Consider the following 18585-nt stretch of genomic DNA (forward strand, 5'->3'; position numbering starts at 1 on the left):
GAGGGCCCGGTTTCGTACTCCATTCGTTCCTGGGTATTTTTTTCTCGTTTACTTTTTCATATCTATGGGTTACGCCACCGACGGCAACGGCGAAGACGACGGCGCTCAACGCAGGAAAGGGCGCCTAAGAGCTGCGCTCTAAAAGAGTGCAGCGACTACAGCAAGACGGCTAAAGTTAAAGTGTTGCGTTCAGGGATCACCGTTATGTGTAGAGATTAACGCGAATAACAGACCGTAATCGTAGGAGACTTTGCGGATGATGTGGTCAGTGTAATGCCCGCTCCGTTCTTTGCCCCCTTTTCTAAAAAGCATTTCGATTTTGGTGCTCCCATCACACGAGGGCTGTTTGTTTTCACCGTATGACAGGACGTAAAGAAAGGCCGATGCACGCGCAAGCCGACGCACACAAATATAGACGAAGGCAGGAAGCCTTAAAGCGAAAGCAATGTTCCTCGCGAGATTACTACGGGTCGGCAATAAGTGTCGAAGAAACACAGACACAATCCAAGGGAGAAGAATAGAGGATAAAAAAGATGATAGCGGCAGCTAAGCACTAGTAGTGCGAAGACTGAGGAAGCGTCGTTGCCCTCCTCTTTTCTCTCCTCCTTACCCTCACTTCCCTTTCCCACCCCTTGCTGTACTATACTATTCAAGACAGCTCCACTTACGTGAAACATGGAGAGGTGTGAAGCACAGGTGTTTCCCATTGGGACACGTCGATCGCAATGAGAGGACAGCATCTTCTCGTTGCTACAGACACCGTCGCAGACAGCGTCCATCGCAAGAACTAAGTTTTATTTCTTGAGCGAACGCACCGTGTTATTTGCCACTTGCTTTACCGTGACGGGCGACGACGGGAGACACCGTGACGGGCTACGGGAAGGCACCGACAGCGCGAGCGCATAAGGTTCCTTGCACCAACAAGCATATGTCCGAAGCCTCCCTCGGGAGGGTTTGCATATTTTGCAGCGGATAAAGTGATTTGGTCAGTTAATCCTGGTTGCCTAGAAGCTGTGCCATTCGAGGACAACAGAGCGGCTGACAGCGTCTCTTGGAGACGTGGCCACTGCTTACAAAAATCTACACGCGTTAACTAAGCCTGATACGTCATACTGTATAGCACTGAGTCAAAGGATTGACCATCCGTGGATGCTTTTCACATATACACGCTATTCTTTGCACGACTCTTTGTTATTGCATATAGTTGGTGCAGTGAATATGTGTTTGGAAAAAAAATGTTTGGCGATTTAGAGTAATATCTCTTTTCTACTACGGGAGAGCAGCAAGCTGTCCCGAAAATGCCAAGAATCTCCAGTCCTGAGAGGAACGTGGGAACGTGTTTAGAAAAAATCACATGGTGTTTATGCATCCGCTTCAGTCGGCTCGAAGGCGAAAGCTACCTTTTTCTTCAGACCTTCAGATTATCGGGCCGGGTCCGTACGAGCCCGGGCTTTTGTTTTTGCACGTCGGGCCGGGCCATGCGGGCTCGATCCCCTAATGGTGCATCCAGACGACGGGCCAAACCGCTCTTTTCGCCCGCGGCCTCGCCGTCACGTGACCCTCCGCTTCCGGTTGGGAGAGGCCGCGGTAGGCCCGGGGAGGGAGGGCGCGAGAAATCCCGAAAACATTTTCACGGGCCGCCCGCACCGGCTCTCGACGGCGGCCCGCGCGCTCGCGGGGGTGTTGTGTCAACAAAACCGGGTTTTTATCATCTTTTTTTGGCAGCTGGGCACGCCGGCGACTATTCGAACACGTGTTTCCGTTTGAAAACAAGCACGCGGGATCATTCGCGTCGTTTTTTGCGGCCCAGTACTCTTTCTACCGTGCTTGTGTAAAGATGGCTACGTGGAGCGACGATGCTACGTTATACTTTCTCCCATTGGTGGAGCAGTTCCCGACAATTTTGAACGAATATATCTGCAGATCCTCGTCGTCCTCAACCGATAGCGCGAGAGCCATAGCCGCCAGGGATTTCTTTCGCGCAACCTCCATGTTCAAACTGAGAACTTCCGTAGCGGTACGTTCTTTCCTCTTAGCTTTCGTGTTGTGACCTGGTATCAATTAGGTCTTTCGCGCGTCTCGCGCGGTTCTTCTCAGTGCATTTCTTTCCGTCACGGCATTTTTTTCTTGTTCGCATGCGAAGCGCTCCCGACTTTCGCCTGTGGGCAGTGCCTTTTCCAATTTTCCGGCGCTTCCTATCCTCTTTTGTCTAGCTCCGTAGCCTTCGCTGCTCTCCCCTCCCCCTATTGTGACCTCTGTCAGCGACTAACCACACGCCAACCCTTTGACTGACGCCACCAACCTCTTGGGAAGCCACACACTGTGCTCTGCCCGCCTTTACACGCGTTTGTTGATGTTGTTCGTTTCCTTAGTTTGTCAATTTTTTTTGTACCATCACTCCTGGCTTTATTTGTTTGCTTCTTTCGCAAAATAGGCTTTCTCTTTCTGCCAGCTCTGTGTGTACTGCGCGAATAGACAGACGGCTGAGCGGAGCCTGGGGTCTTGAGGCGTGTGAGAGGCACGCGCACCGCGTGTGAAAGTCACTGTCGCAGCGTCGCCCACCATGCTGCGGCGAGAGGCTTGAACTAGCCTGGCCCACGCATCTCCCTCTCGTTTTGGTCCTCGCGTGTGTACGGCGCAAGCGGCCGGGCCCCTCGCGGCCCCGGCGTCACGTGACTCAGCCGCCCGCGGCGGGCGGCAGTTTGGTCCGTCGTCTGGATGCACCATCGATGTCTGGCGGGCTTTCGACGCAGTCAGCGGGCCCGGGCCGGGCTCGGAAATGCGGCCCGTGAACGGCTCTAAGGCTTTCGCCTGAATGAAGGTGAACGGAGCAAAGTATCATTCGTACTTTGCTACGGGAAAGCAATTCTCAGTATACTATGTATGCTGAGAACGTGTTTCGACAGAAGATTGACGATACAGAGTACTGTGTACACTACTATGGGAGAGCTGTATAAGCCCTGCCGTAAGACAACACAACATGAAGTCGACTTCTCGGAACTTTTAAACGAAGCGTCTGCAAAGCAACTGTGCACAAATGTGGATCTACCCCAATTAGGCCCCCGACGTTGCGCCGATCATATACACATTTGGAGGCGCCGTTTGGCAGTGACTGATGGTCCCTCGATCGTGGGCTTGCCTGGTATAAGACGCTTCTGAAATGTAAATCTGATCTTTTATCGAGGTGAGTTGCCATTTCGCGTTGCCAAACTTTATTCCTGCCTTTCATTGTGGCACGCATGGCCGTCGTGCTTGCCTATGGCAACAGAAGTGTCCCATGGTAAGCACGAGGGTGAAGGTCCTATTCTCGTCATGCAGGAAGGATAAAATTAGGAGGCAGCGTTGCGCAATGCGACGGAAAGAGAAAGAAAGAAAGAAAGAAAGAAAGAAAGAAGGGAAGAAAGAAAGAAAGAAAGAAAGGAAGAAGGGAAGAAAGAAAGAAAGAAAGAAAGAAAGAAAGAAAGAAAGAAAGAAAGAAAGAAAGAAAGAAAGAAAGAAATGAATATGTAGTAGGTCACGCCGGAGAAGGGCTAATCTTTTTTTTTTACGACTGCGACTGTGCGAATTGTTTTTTTCTGTTGCATTGCTATTATACTTTGGACAAATTTTCTTGGCAGTAAATGGAAGGCTACGGGGGCGGCGCTTGTGAACGCGTACTCCTACACAGTAGTCCGGTATGACGCGCGTTTTGCACCGATGTGGAAAGAGACGGCAGCGCAATGGGCGTTGCAAACCGACGCAGACGTCGCTTAGCGTCCGGCGTACACGTAAAAGGAACTCCCTGACACGTGCAAAAACGTAAAATACTACGCATCAAGTAAAACAAATCCATGCATCTCAGAGGTGTCAGCTGCGTCCTGTATTAAAGAGCTACATGTAGATAATTAGGAGTATTTTATTATATCTTACGCAGGAAATACGGACACACTTGCGGGACTGTACATTCATTAGAGAGAGAGAGATAAGATTCTTTAATGAAATGCCCGGAGAGCATTCATTAGAGGTATAGGATACGCACGATGTGGTTCTGTAGCCTTTGCTTCATTGACAAGAAAAGTTCACAGCGAGTATAGAGCTATTACGTCTTCTTTCGGAAATTTCATTACATCGTACTCTAAATCGAAAAGCTTTTAAGTGAAGTTGGACTTAACTCGCTGAATTCGGTGCAGCCGTCCGCGATAAAACTCCGTGCCATCGAGGGCAAAGAAAAAAGGTGCACCGGTCTCTCTCTATCTTTACATCTCTCTCCCTCTCTCTCACAAGCACAAAACGTAGGTGCGCCTTCATAAAAACAACTGGTTATTTTGTCGACGTTTCGACGGGAGCCCCTTCTTGAAGACATAACCTAACAGCGTGTGTGTTTGCAGCGTGTGTGTGTCCTCTTATACCACGTTAAGAGTAGAGGGGAAAGGACGGAAAGGAAGGGAAAGAGGAACGTAACAAGGAAGGGAAAAGAAAAGGGGGGGGGGGATTTCAAGAGGGTCAGTAAGAAGGATTTTGCTTAACGCGAACGCTGGGTTAGTTTAGGAAGCGATGCCGTATTTTGACAACAATACAGCCTCCGCGCTCCCGCCTTCCAGTAAACGGACAACCTTCCGGAGTAAGGCCACTGGTGGCATTTTTGACGTTCTTCTTCGATGTTTACCGTGTTAAAGGGCCCCTCACCAGGTTTGACAATTTTGGGCTGCTGAGCGCAATGCATACACTGGGCGTTCAAGATCACGTCTGCCAAAATTTGCAACGCTACGCGCCGCGGAAATGGGTCAAATTTCAAGGTGAACGCTGCTTGCCTTTCCTCTCGCGGGCGCGCGCTTTAGAAAATGAGGGGATGACGTACATGAAAAAATGGCCCTACGTAGATGGTAGTGCTGTGACGTCGCTCCTTACGTAGACGACTGTGAACTGACGTCGCCAACAGTAGCACGTGACACTGCGATAATTATTTGACACGACATGTGTAGTTTGTGTAATTTGTTGCTTGAATAGTTTAATAAAACTTGAGAGAAATAATGAGACACACAAAGGGAATGTGTGCGTCTTTTTCATTTTTTTTTTCGTGAATTGCAGCAAGACGCGGAGCTAATGTGCCTCCATTTCTCATGCGCTCGTGTCTCCGCGGTTAGCGAATCGAGCAGACGCCAGCCTTGGAAACGAAAGTAATGTTCTGGCGCGTTCGAGCACTCATTATGCTCATTTATTCTACCGCGTGCAAGTAAACGTTAATGCGGCACTGGCTCATGATACCGCCACTCTCGTGCCCGTACAAATGTCTCAACTTTCATGCCCGTCCCGCAGAAACAGGCAGTACACCACAGAGAACGCCGACAAAACGCCCATGGCCGCTACATAGAAAAAAAGTAGCGGCCGTGCAACGTTGCTCGCGTGCTCGGGCTGGCTTGGGCACGTCATGCGCACGTGACCATGCATGCGCATGACGTGTTCATGCGTATGTGTCAAGTGGAGAGGGCAGGGAAGGGATTTGGCTTGCTAAGGCTACACGGGGCGAATGGCAAGGGTTTGAAACTCGCCTCCTCGCATCATGGTTTCGCGCCGCTACAAAGTATTGTTTTTCTCAGCTCGTAATGAACCGACTTGAAAAATTTTTGCGGCATACTGTTCTTCATTCGGCACACAACTTCCACCGTCTAACTAAAATTTGCTATGTGGCCTGGTGAGGGGCCCTTTAACCCTTTCAGCCCTGGATTTTTTATTTTGGTCGGGGAATTTTTTTGTGCGTGTTTTCCTAATAGTTATGACTTCAGAAGACCAAAAACGAAAAATTGAGCCAGTGGTGCAAGTATTAATGGATTTACAGGCATGACGTCAAATTAGGTCATCAGGGCTCAGCGGTTGCGAAATGAGAAAAATTGCATCTTTTTTCCTGGTATTCACTAGAGTACACAATATGTGAACCACGTCTCATTTTTCAGCGTGATACTCATTGAAACAGCTTCGGTACGTCGATCCGAAAATGGCGCTTACCCGCCTCAGCTTACCCGCCTCGGCGTCACCCATGACTTCGGTCAAGCTTCTTCTTCTTTGCGGCTCCCAGCTCCGCAAGCATGTCACCATTTTGGTGTCAATCGCAGTGGGGATCATGGAAGAAGTATTCCCCCAAGAAAGGGCAGTTTTGGTTTCATTTCCAAGGTGCTAGGGCAAGTTTTGTGTGATGGTGTCAATTGACACCGCCAGGGCCGAAAGGGTTAAAGGAATTCGTGGGGTGGGGACTGGGGGCTTTCAGCGCATGCTTTTACGTGTCCGCGTAGGTGTAAGATCTGAAGATGCCGGTAGTGTTGCCGCGTCGTCAATATTCTTTAAGCGCATTGGCTCTTTTTGGGCGAGAAAAAGACGTATAAAAAAAGAAGGAGTGTAAAGGAAAAAGACGGACTAATGCTCGTTAGTGTTATGACAGAGAGAGAGCGTAAGGATGAAAGAAAGGCAGGGAGGTTAACCAGGGCTGAGCCTTTGATTGAAGTGGCATAGAAATCCTGGTTAGTGAGACGTATAAGCTTACAGCTGCACCAAGCAGCGGTATCATTCAAAACATTATTATTTTCGCAATGGGCGGCAAGGGGCTGGGGACTGATTAGATATTGGCGCTTGCGCACTTTAATTATCCTAATGCGGAGAGGGTGCCCAGATGTTCATTTCTTTCGTTTTTTATCGTGTTGTATTTGTAGATAAAGTAAGATTCACGTTGTTCCCGTACTCTGGTTGTTCGAAAATTGTTTTCCAAGAGTGTAACCCTGATACCGCCAATTCAATGCGAATTGTTTAGAAAGCTGAAGGCCGGGCAGGGAACGTACATGTGACCGATGGTTGTTGAACCTAATTCTAAAAGGCGTGTCAGTCTGACCTACGCATTGCATGTTACATATCCCAGATTCCAAAACGTATAGGACGCTTCTTGAGTAGCAGACGAGTGCACTACTATCCTGCGTGCTTAAAACTTGAGTGTGTGCTTTCCACCACATTTGTTGTCTGCATGTGTTGGCATACTTTGTATCTTATTTTTCCGCAAGGGCGACATCCGATTAGAGGCTTTGTACCTATCTTTGAATTTATTGAATTATCCCTGATACCTCTTGGCCGCCTGTATACTACACCCGCAGGGGATGTGAAAATTTTGCATAGTCTCTTGCTATGTTCCAATATGTTAAAGTGTTTTTTAAGACCGTATTAATGTTCGATGGGTTGTCTGTAAAAGTTAATACAAGATTTTTCTTGCGCTGCTGATCGGTATCTTTTTATTGGTGGAGTAGAGCCTGGCGGTCCAGATTTGCGGCTTTTTTTATCGCGTCAGCAATGATACCTGGTAGGTATTCTTAATGGAGGAACACCTCGCGCATACGTGTGGTGTTTTTGCGGAAATCCTCAGTGCGAGAGCAGATTCTTTTGAATCTGTGTGCTTGGGAATAGGGAATGCTGGTCTTGCAGTGGCGAGGGTGGCAGCTTTTGAAGTGATGGGCAACGACAAGAGACACCGTGACGGGCTACGAGGACAGGAGACGCCCACAGCCCGGGCTGACAAGGTTCTTCGCACCTACAAGCCTATGTCCGAAGCCACGGGAGGATAAAGTGATTTGCTCAGTTAATCATGGTTGCCTAGAAGCTGTGCGATTCGAAGACAAAAGAGCGGCTGACAGCACCTCTTGGAGGCGTGGGGACTGCTTACAAAAATCTACACGCGTTAACTAAGCCTTATACGTCATACAGCATAGCGTTGAGTCCACGGAGTTCAACATCCGCGGCTGCTTTTCACATATAAAGGCTATTCTTTGCCCGACTCTTGATCATTGCATATAGCTGGTACAGTGAATATGTGTTTGGAAAAAATAGTTGACGATTTAGAGTAATATCTCTTCTCTACTACGGGAGAGCAGCAAGCTATCCGGAAATTGCCAAGAATCTCCAGTGCTGAGAGGAACGTGGAAACGCGTTTAGAAAAAAAAATCATATAGACCGTTATGCATCCGCTTCCGTCGGCTCGAAGGCGAAAGCCACCTTCTTTTTCTTCTCAGTCCATGTATTGAATATCCCGCGCCACCTTCCGAAAGCTTTTGCAACTAACGTTGTTTTTCAAAGACTCCAGGATCGGATGTGTTCTAAGCTTTCTGCACCTCGCCTTGTTTTGAACTGCCTCCGAGATCGGCGCACCTTTGCCAAACAATGATGTCATGTGACGAGGTCTCTAGGTTATGCGGGAACGCCGCACTTTACTGAAGCCCGAATTATTGGACAGCTTGTTATTTTTGCACGACAACTTACAATATGTGGATATAATGGCTGTAATATGTCGTTTGCTTATGTTTCACTTTGGTATGTTTTACAAATTGCCACATTATCCGACAACGATATCTTGTCCCCGCAGCAAACCTTCAAATTATCGGGCCGCACAGAGCCGAGCCCCTGCTTTTGCTTTAGTACAGCGGGTCGGGCCATGCGAGCTCGCAACCTTGTAGCGTCGGCCTCGGGCGGGACTTTGACGCTGTCAGCGGGCCCGGGCTCGGAAATGCGCCCCATGCACGGCACTAAGGTTTTCGTCTTAATAAAGGTGAACGGTGCAAAGTACAGTGAAACCTCGGTGATAAGATCACAGCTCATACAAATTTCGGGGTGATACGAATTTTTCGTTGGTCCCGGCCAAGGCCCATTGCCTGCATTGTATTGGAGTACGGTTGCTACGAACCGATTTTCACCCAGCGACGTTCGATGCGAACGTACGCTACCGCCCAGGCACGAAGAGGTGCTGTCCGCGCTGTCGCGGAATACGCACCAAGCACGTGCGAGCGCGGGAATGCAAGCGTGGGCATGCGCGCCGCACCGCCAAATCGTCAGAATTACGGCATAAGAAAAACACTTTTCTAATGGTGGACGAGGACCCAGAAAAGGCTAGGACGGTCTTGACGAAGGAGTCAGGCCGTACAACGTCAACATGCGTGACCGTTGTATGAAAATGTACGACAGCTTTCATTTGTCGCATGCTAATTTTTTATGCTTTCTGGTGATACGAATTTCGGATGATACGAATATTTTTGGTGGTCCCGTGAGATTCGTATCACCGAGGTTTCACTGTATACCATTCGTGTTTGACTACGGGAAATCAGTATGCCCTCTCAGTATAGGGAACCAGCGCTGGAGTTTCCGGCCGCCCTGGCGGTCAAAGCGCGCACTTCTCAGCCGCTCCCGCGGACGACACGCACAAGGATGGCTACTAGCGAAGGCGGTGCAGGCAGTGAACGCCGAACAAAACAAAAAGGAGGCCGACGGTACTGCAGCGTATATAAGTGTCATAACTATGTAGGAATGAGAGGTGATATATCTTTCTACGTCTTTCCTGCGAAACCATACGAGCAAGAACGGAGGCAACGTTGGATACAAGCTGTCAGGCGAGCGGGGTAAGTTCGGTCCTTTCTAGCGGCGTCGAGCTGGGGTCTAAAGCGAATTTCGCGTGTTTCATTGTTTTATACAACAGTGAAGACGGCCAGGTATGGGAGCCAGGACCAAACAGCAGAGTCTGTAGTCAACATTTCGTGGGAAACAAGATGAGCAATATTATGCACCATCCGGCATATGTGCCAACAATTTTCCCGTCGGAATATTACCGCCAAGCTCCTGCTGACTCCACCGCGTCCGGTGAACGCTTCGATAGGTAAGTAGTTTACATTGTTTGCCAATAGTTATGTGGAAATTTCCTGAAGCTGCCTTACCCAGCGAGATGTGTGCAGGGGCACGCACGGCTAAGCCGTCGAACTGTTATGAAACATGCGCACGCGATGGATACCCAACACATGCAGACATGCCTAATTTGGGCGGCAGACATCCTCCCGGTCGGCTCGGAGCTAACCTTGTAGGAGTCAGATAATCCGATAAAGATTCCGCATCAGCTGAATGCAGGGGCGTAGCCAGAAATTTTTTTCGGGGGGGGGGGGATTCAGCCATACTTTTGTATGTTCGTGCGTGCGTTTGTATGTGTGCGTGTATATATACGCAAGCAAAATTGAAAATTTTCGGGGGGGGGGGGGGTTTGAACCCTTGGCTACGCCCCTGGCTGAATGGCATTGGCTGCCGTGGCGAAGTGATATCAGAATTGACAACTCGCTGTAGGTGTCGAATTTTTTCAATTTTTACTTCTTTAATTCGTGTAACATAGTCGCCTTTCACTTTTTTCGCTTGCCTGTGCCTGCTTAGACATACGGTGCATGACCAAACTTCGCGTGCATATTTACCGCGGACTGCTGAATCCTCGAGAAAAAAAAAAATCACGATCCCCTCCTCTCTTCCCTCCACGCTCCCCCCCCCCCCCTTTTATTTTTGCTTCGCAGGTGGGCAGAACGCCATCGACGCAGCGCGGACTCATCAATGAATGCTTTTCAGTCACTACAACCAGCCACGAATGCAAACACACAGCCAGAAAATGACGAGGTATGTGAACACAGTTATGTAAATAAACCATTTTAATAATGCAATTTGCGCGAATTTAATTATTGATCTTATTTGATTCACAGGGCCAGGATGTTTGCTCCCAGAGCCACTGTGGTGTTGACTCACATGATAATGCAAGCTTATTTCCATTCATTGGAATACAAATTACATTGTGTAGTATCTCCTTATCTGCGTGAACTAGTGTGTAAAGTGTTTTTATCTCCCTTATGCAGGCAGAACATGAACCTGCTGTGAACAACTGTAATCAGGAGCAGTCTGTTCAAGAAGTACATCTACACAGTGTAAATGTAAGTTTCAAGACTTTCTGCTAACCATTTTTTGTCGCAAAACATACAGCGAATATTTTGTTCTTGCTTTTGCTCTTGTGTTTTTGGTGCATCACGGATCAACAGGGCCTTGGCGTTGAAGAAACTGATCTCAAGCGACTGGACCTGACAAACGAGCAACCTTGCCAGAATGCACCGGCCACACCTGCAATTTCGTCGTCACAGATGTGCCCGCTCGTTCATCGTGCTGTAGGACAGGATACAAGATCTTGTTTCTTTGGGGGTTATGATACACTTTCTCACACACCTGGTGCAATAACAGCGTTATGTGGGGTTGAAGAAATGTGTTTTCTCTCCTGCTAACCATGCTGCCTCAGACAAGGGATAAAGGGAGCGATGTCAGTGTCCCAACAAGCTTGCGATTTTTCTTGTCAAGATGAAGCACGGTATGCCATTTAGTGCCATAGCCGTACTGTTCTCAATTCATGAGACGACTGCGTCAAGGATTTTCCACAGTGTCTTGGCACACTGGCACACGCCACAAGAAAGTGGATCTATAAGCCACATTTGCGTGTCATTCACGACACAATGCCGGAGTGCTTTAAGCTCAGTTACCCAGAATGCACTCTCATTGTTGACTGCACGGAGGTGCGAACCGAAACACCATCAGATGTGAGGCAGCAACATGTTTTGTACTCCTCCTACAAGAATGGCTTTACTCTAAAATTTTTAGTAGCCATAGCTCCCTCTGGCTTGATAGTTTACAAGTCGAAGTCATATGGAGGTCGCTGCTCAGATGCACACATAGTCCTAGACTCAAACTTCCTTGATATAATTGAAGAGAGGGATGTGATCCTCGCTGACAAGGGATTTCCGGGCATACGAGCAGGTGTAGCAGGGAAAAGTGCAGTGCTGGTAATGCCACCCTTTTCGACAGGCAACCAGCCATTTTCTAGAGAAGAGCTGCAGCAAACACATCACATTGCTCAAGTCCGCATTCATGTTGAGCGCATGATACAAAGAATAAAGACACATGGAGTTTTGCAGCACCGCATACCAATAACCTTAATCCCTGCGATGAGCAGCATATTTCACATGTGTTGCGTATTGGCAAATCTACAGGCTCCCATCATTCAATCCAAGGAAAAACAAACTCGCTAATTCAGAACTGAAAGTTGAAGATCTGCGTGACGTTTATTCTCTAGTGAAGCCCTAATAATAATATCTGTGGTTTAACGTCCCAGAACCACGATACGATTATGAGAGACGCCGTAGTGGAGCGCCCGGAAATTTCAACCACCTGGGGTCCTTTAACGTGCACCTAAATCTAAGTACATTCTTAGAATCACATCTGATGGTGTTTTGGTTCGCACCTCCATGCAGCCAACAATGAGAGTGATAGAAGTGCTGCTCCAACTGCTCCGAAAGAGAAATGCTGCTCCAAACTGTAATTTTTGTTAGTAAATGCGCCAAAATGGCACTGGGAAGCTGAAAACAATGAGCTCTAACCGTGTGATCATCCAGCGAGCCTAAACAAAACCAAAAAAAAGCTGTATACTATTATCCTAGTATGCCACATGTATACTAGCTGCATGCTAGCATTGTCAATATATATCTCATTTAGCAATATATTTGTGCCTGACAAGCAGACTATTTTGGTGAAATGTGTGCGAGATTAGTTTAATATCAAACTGATTTATAACTGCCGCTGTTACAAATGTGATGTGTGACATACATATATTGCTTTATCAGCTTTAACCTCATTATGCCACAAGAACAGCTCACTGAGTTGCTTTTTTTTTTTAATTTTCAGTGCAGGCTATTTTGGTCAAGTATGAAAATAACAGATTGCTTTTATATCGTTCCACTTATAAACTGCTTCTTTGGTGATGGTCATATGTGATTGTGGTTACTTTTATCATTTGGTGTTCAGCTTTATCGCTTTTATATAATTTCTGCCACAAGTACTGGCATTTTAAATATATAGCTGATCTTCCTGCTTAATTGTTTCTTGCAATTAGCACTGACTATTGTATTTGCAATATGTTTAATAATAAATATTAATCTTTATGAAATGCTTCAATGATGCTTTAAACTCCAGAGTTGCACAGAATATTTTGCCATCAGCTCCAGAAACACTGGTTGCTGCTCCAAAAAGCAAAATGTCGCTTCTATCACTGACTCTAGTGACGCAATCTATACAAGTGAAATAAAGCGTTCCTTGTAGTTTTGTTTGTTGTTTTGACTATGTTTTGCTACACCAACGATACAAGTATTTACAGCTTGGTGCTTTATGGAAGGGAATGTGTGAGTGCACGACACAAGAATATTGCTCAAAACTAGTTATTGTTAACCAGCAAAATGCAAGATGTCAAAGTGCCAGAGAAAGCGTGGTGAATAGTCCTCATGTAAGCAGATTCAGAAGGAGCTTATTATACCCATCCCATTGAAAACTGATATCCTAGGTAAACAACACACCTGTTCAGAAAACTTTCCATAGTGACTAGGTAGTAAGTTAAACACTCATTTATACTTTCCACACAGACAAAAGAAATACAGAAGGCCGAGTTCACACTCAACCAAACAAGCTAAATACATACAACAATGTGGGTTGCATCCTAGGTAAATAACACATCTGTTCAGAAAACTTTCCATAGTGACTAGGTAGTAAGTTAAACACACTCATTTAATGGTGAAACACACAGCACGAAACAACGACGGGGACACAGAAAGGAAACACACACACCAACATGCCCAAATTCGCTCTATTGCACACTCATTTAATACTTTCCACACAGACAAAAAATACTGAAGGCAGAGTGCACACTCAACCAAACAAGCTAAATACACACAACAATGTGGGTTGCATGCTAGGTAAATAACACACCTGCTCAAAAAACTTTCAGTAGTGACTAGGTAGTACGTTAAACACATGCATTTATACTTTCCACACAGACAAAAAAATACTGAAGGCCGAGTGCACACTCAACAAAACAAGCTTAATACATACAAGTATGTGTGTTGCAATATCACAAGGTCACTATGCGCAGCTTAGTGTGTCAGCAGCTTCATGTAGTAATTGTGGTAAACCACTGAAGCCGTGGAATGCTTTTGGCAAGGAAGGCTTCATCCCTTTCAATTACAATTATGAGGTCCTGCTTGCTGCTGTACACAAAAAAGAAACACTCTGTGGTATTTGTAACATACATTGCCACTTGCACCTGACAGTAGTATGGGTGGCTGCGAGTTAGCTTAAGACAGCCGTCCTCATACACAACATAGCTAATGAAGCTCTCGCACAGGTCGGGGTCAATGATCACGTCGTCTTTCCTGGAGTAGGGGCACTTAATTTCGAGCAAAGTGATCCCCTTGCTGGTGTGGAACAGACCATCTGGGCTAGCACACAGCCAAGGCTGTTGAGGATGGATGACGAGGCCGACCTGCACAGGGTGTGATATGTACAAATTAGCATGTAATTCACGTTCAGAGATGTGCTCACGCATTTTCTAAAGTTCTCCATATAGCCCTTCAGTGAGACAGCACAGAGGAGGAACATTATTCTGGAATTCAGTACCATGAATAACAGACTTCCTAGTAACTAATAATAATAATTGTTGGGGTTTTATGTCCCCGACCACGATATGATTATGAGGGACGCCATAAAGGAGGGCTCTGAAAATTCTGAGCATGCGGTGTTCCTTGATGTGCATATAAATATAAGTACACTGATCTCTAACATTTTGCCTCCATCGGACTGCAGCTGCCGCGACCACTTCCTGGTATCTGCCTATTTACGTAGAAAGTCCTGCTGGGAGCAAATGTTCGGGTAAGGTGTACGAAGAGGAGCAAAAGTTTACGAAATGTGGTCTTCCCTACAAATGCTAATTTCTGTTCTGTTAGTGCATGACGCTTTTAATCTAGCAGGTAACTGTATAAGTTTCAAGAATGACTACAGGCTGGAACATCTGATTGGAGGCCATGTTCCGACAGTATGCGGGAATGTAACCTTTTAGAAAATTTTGCATCCCGCAAGCTTTTGCTGGAAGATGTAGATTCAAGATATCAAGACATGAATGTGTTTCTACACCACTAAGTGAATAAATTAGGAAGATGTTCACTTGGTTGATAAACAAGTGTGATCTATACTCTATCACCATTGTCAATTGATGTCCCCCCCCCCCTACAGATGCACCCAAGACATGAATTTCTTGCCTAGCGTTGTCTAGCATGTATAAATGTTGTTCCATATACTGCAGCGAGTTGGTTCAAGAAATGAGACAATATATATATTTAGCGCACATAAAGAAAGTGCCAGTTCTTGAAATGCATGCAGACACTTTTCTTGTAATGACCATCATTATTAGCACATCCTGTAAGCACAATAACTTCTGCCATCTTCTACAAGGCACTGCGACTGCTGCACTAGTCAAACAATATAGAACAGAACAAATGCAATTAAACTAGGCATACTCAAAGTCTTTACGCAATAAAAAAAAATCAATCTGTTGCAGCTAGCAGAGCAAGTTTTTTTACACTCATTTATGAAACACCATGACAGTGAATGGGAAGTATAAATTTCTACAGTATTACAAAAATGAAATAACTTTCACATATTTTCTATGACAGAAATTTCCTGCACAGTTTTCAAGTCTTTTTTACAGAGTGGCATGTTTTAGTGCTTATCGCACACAACAAAGGATTCATACATACGTAATCAACCTGCTCATAAACAATTTGTAACAGAAAGTACCGACTTAATGAGAGTAAATTTTAACATTAGTGGTTAAGAGAACAAACCTGCGTGACTCTGGTGCCGACTTTTTTTTCGAAGACCTTCCGAGCCATTGGTTCCATTGTGATACCTGGGAATGTTCAAAACAAAAACTACCAAACCTAGCCTGAAAATGCAACTAGCATTACTGCATTCTGACACCATCACTTCCTCCTGATGATATCTCATCGCTATGGAAAAGTGTTCACAAATTTGCAGTGTTGGCCAAATAACTGTTCAAGTAAACAAAAACATGTGGCATGTACAAACCTATCCGTGAAAGTCAACGTTTTTAAACCTCTTGCTGATTGTGCAGCTATAGCAGTAACAAATCTGTGTGGCGTTCGATTAACAGGAGTTCCAGCATTATCGGAATATGTCTGGTAACAAAAATCACAGAATGTAGCAGCATTTTTTTTTTTTTTTTTTTGGAGCAGCACTTCCATCACTGCATCAGAGTGACAAAGGATGTTCTCATTCTCTCCAGAAAGATGATTCCAAGCAGTAGACAGCACCTTTAACGTGGTGTTGAATCGAGCGAAAAAATATGAAACATAAGAATGAAAGCAAAAGCAAAGGAACTTAAGGGCTCGTGTTTTCTTTGTAATACACAAAGCTATGCAACGTCTGCTAACGTCACGTAGCACGTGTTCTTGCTACGAGCTGGCAGCTGACCAATAATCTCCCGCATACTAACTGACGGCAAAAAAAAAAAAAGTGTTCCATAATCACCGTCATGGCTACGAGCAGTGCTGACTAACACTCCCAGGTTTGAATGCACAGATATTCCCAATTAAGAGGATGGGAGGACAACTGCTGCTGTAGCTCCATCGGTAGAGCATTGAACGCATTATTCAAAGGTTGCAGGTTCGGTCCCTGCCAGTGGCAAATTGGCTTTTCATCCACTTTCATTTCTTCACAATTATATCATAATTACAACAAATGACATCCCCCATACCTTCCCCAGCTCGATTGTGTGTTAGTTCTCATTCAAGAATGAGAAGCGGCACACACAAAGTGCAGCACAATGATGAAACTCATTGAATTTACGAGCACTTGGTGCATGTCCCTCTTCGTGCTTATGTTGTTGTTTTTTTTTCACAATACTGAACAAGCTAACTTCAACTGTTTGCAATAATATGCTCAGAATTACGCTGCAACTAAGAATAACCCACAAGTTCACAGCACATTTTTATTACATTGACTTCTCACCGCACAAAATCTCATAAAATGACCAAAAGCTCCTTACCATACTCTGTGGCTGGAGAGTAGAAACTTTTAGTTTTCTTTAGCTGTTCTGCCAGCGATTCAAAGGAGCGCTTCCTACAGATGATGCGGTGGGCGACGGTGCTCGATATTCTGCAAGCCCTCTCTTGGTGCCACCTGCATTTCAAAATGGGCATCATATCCTGAGTGCAAAAGTTACACACACCTTAAAATAATAGAATTCGTGCATTTTGAAACCATGCCTGAAGCAACCCATTGCAGAAATAACATGCTATGCTTGTGAAAGACAATAGGAAGAGAATAAATAGTGCAACGTTACAAACCGAGTGCATTTCGCCTGCGGTATTGTCTGCGCGGCAATTAATTCTGCCTGGGATTCCGTGCATTCCACCTTAGTGGAGAAGAAGTTGAGCTCATTGGCACTCATAGTGACCGTTTCCTCAAGGGTGTACAGAGGCAGACTGTATCTCCAGTTCAAAACCTCCTTCACCAAACACAGGTCTGCATTCAGTGCTGCCTTTGAAATGAGGTCTTCAAGACAGTCGCGAACTTCCGACATTGCTTCTTCCTCCTTCTGCCACTTCAGTGTGGATTGCATTATGCAGTCGAGGTCTGGGAAGTGCTCCAAAATGAACGAAGGTGGCTGCTCATCAGGTGGCTTGCCACCAATATAAAGTGGTTTATATTCTGCAAAACGTGAAGGTCAGCACTGTTAATATTGCTTCAGTTTCCCACAGATAAACAAGGACTTCCACGTTTTTATTCTTTCTATGCTTTCGAATTATGAGCGACATTATCATTATCACTGCATTCAACATGTTCTTGCGTGATCAGAACATCACGCCATGCTTTCCCAACTATTCTAAAGCAATCAGTAGAGTGTCCACATTCTATTTTATGCCGCACCACGGTGTTGACATTGTGATTACTAGAAGGCCAGTCTACCTACCTCCGAAGAGCTCCTCTACCGATTCTTTTTTTGAGGTGTTCGGCTTGGACGCTGGACGGCCCCACACTTGAGGCACGTCAGTGGACGACGTCGCATCGGCTAAGTTGTTTAGCTCGAGCGCTACCGCTGCGACATGCTTGCAGGCGCCGTCGCTGCCGGCCTTGCACGAACAGGTGGCTCCACTTATCACGCGCTGAGACGACAGCTAGAGACGAACACATAAAAACTGCATTAAGTAAACGTGCACAAGAAATGAAAACATGTAGTGCCAACGCTGCGATCACGCATGGAAGTCAACTCGCTGTACGATTAAACCAACTGTGCGATTTACCGCGTACAGCGTCGCGCTTATTTTACACAACTACACGTGCCGTAAAGAAACAAGACAGGAACACGCAGTAATAACCGAGCTAGCATCAAATGCTCGCTTACCTGAAGTGTGACATTGTAGCTGGTTTGGTGCACTTGCGAGTGGCATTTCGCGGTAACTTGAGTGTCGCTGTCACGGCACGGCACCGCCTCCTCCACATCGTACGCGTATCTCGCCTTGCACAGCTTCGCCCCGTTTTCTAGTGCCTTTCTGCGGAAGTGGTCCTCAGGCCATGTTATTTTACTGAAGCCATAGCGGAGCACAACTGGCGCCATGGCTGCCGACACACGGGACCAAGCACGGGACTGTGAACCGGGGAACCACGTACGCGGGTTTACGCAGCCGCGCTCGCCGCGGCACACTGCGAAAAATATATGAAGCTTTGCAAATTTCGTTCAGTATTCTTTCGCTTGATGGCGCTAGCTGAATGAGTATTTGCAGAAGCTTGTAATTGTTTTATTTTATCTCTCTCAGAAGCTTGAACCGAAGCGAAACGACGCGCACAGCCGAAACATATGCGAGCTGCAACAAACGTCGTCTGATGGAGCGGCGGACT

The 18585-nt window shown here is 46.2% G+C and overlaps 1 protein-coding gene and 1 long non-coding RNA gene across 2 annotated transcripts; one reads left to right on the forward strand and one right to left on the reverse strand.

Moving 5' to 3' along the window:
• Nucleotides 1–9121: 9121 nt before the first annotated feature.
• On the forward strand, nt 9122–11005 carry LOC119375005 (uncharacterized). Its single transcript, XR_007417972.1, has 5 exons — nt 9122–9398; nt 9476–9652; nt 10326–10425; nt 10509–10733; nt 10839–11005. It is a non-coding gene; the product is annotated as an uncharacterized LOC119375005 (long non-coding RNA).
• A 2775-nt stretch (nt 11006–13780) lies between these two features.
• Nucleotides 13781–18314, reverse strand: LOC119373464 (uncharacterized). Its single transcript, XM_037643494.2, has 6 exons — nt 18092–18314; nt 17660–17864; nt 17034–17397; nt 16733–16866; nt 15510–15574; nt 13781–14152 (listed from the first exon to the last, which is right to left on the reverse strand). The coding sequence occupies exons 1-6, from the start codon at nt 18302–18304 to the stop codon at nt 13781–13783; spliced, it is 1353 nt and encodes a 450-aa protein (XP_037499422.1). The 5' UTR covers nt 18305–18314.
• Between the last annotated feature and the right edge of the window lie 271 nt (nt 18315–18585).

The sequence above is a fragment of the Rhipicephalus sanguineus genome, chromosome 11 (genome assembly GCF_013339695.2).
Source record: "Rhipicephalus sanguineus isolate Rsan-2018 chromosome 11, BIME_Rsan_1.4, whole genome shotgun sequence".
Taxonomy (NCBI): Eukaryota; Metazoa; Arthropoda; class Arachnida; order Ixodida; family Ixodidae; genus Rhipicephalus; species Rhipicephalus sanguineus.